This window comes from Geospiza fortis, unplaced genomic scaffold (genome assembly GCF_000277835.1).
Source record: "Geospiza fortis unplaced genomic scaffold, GeoFor_1.0 scaffold422, whole genome shotgun sequence".
NCBI classification, from domain to species: Eukaryota; Metazoa; Chordata; class Aves; order Passeriformes; family Thraupidae; genus Geospiza; species Geospiza fortis.
Genome location: NW_005054545.1, coordinates 766,982 through 767,328, shown reverse-complemented (window position 1 = coordinate 767,328; position 347 = coordinate 766,982). Strand labels below are relative to the sequence as shown.

The window sequence follows — 347 nt, the reverse complement described above, 5'->3', positions numbered from 1 at the left end:
ACTGAGGCTTGGCTCCTGTTTGTGCTGCAGCTGGGGCTGGTGATGCCATGCCGGCCAGGTGCCACGGGCTCAGGTGGGGGCATCCAGCTCTGGCTGGCACATCTCCAGCACTTTGGGCCGTGCCACCTGTGTCAGTGCCAGCCCGCTGGGCTCTGTCCCGTGCCCACACAGCTCCTGCCGCACGGGCTCAGCAGGTCCCAGCTCCCTTGGCAGGGTGTGCCACCCCTGTGGGGCTGAGTTTGCATCCCCACAGGCACCGAGGTGCGTCCAGCCGGGCACTGCCCAAGCCCAGCTCTTCTCTCCCTGCCCAGGTGTGCGGAGGGGCCCGAGCGGAGCCGTGCACCCCT

At 68.9% G+C, this 347-nt stretch overlaps 1 protein-coding gene across 1 annotated transcript in view; it reads left to right on the top strand.

The window, feature by feature from the left end:
* LAMB3 (laminin subunit beta 3) overlaps positions 1-347 on the top strand; it is a 24,252-nt gene that overhangs the window by 18,753 nt on the left and 5,152 nt on the right. The window contains exon 17 of the mRNA XM_031063955.1: positions 312-341. Within this exon, the coding sequence (XP_030919815.1) occupies positions 312-341 (30 nt within the window). The remainder of the gene's footprint in view (positions 1-311; positions 342-347) is intronic.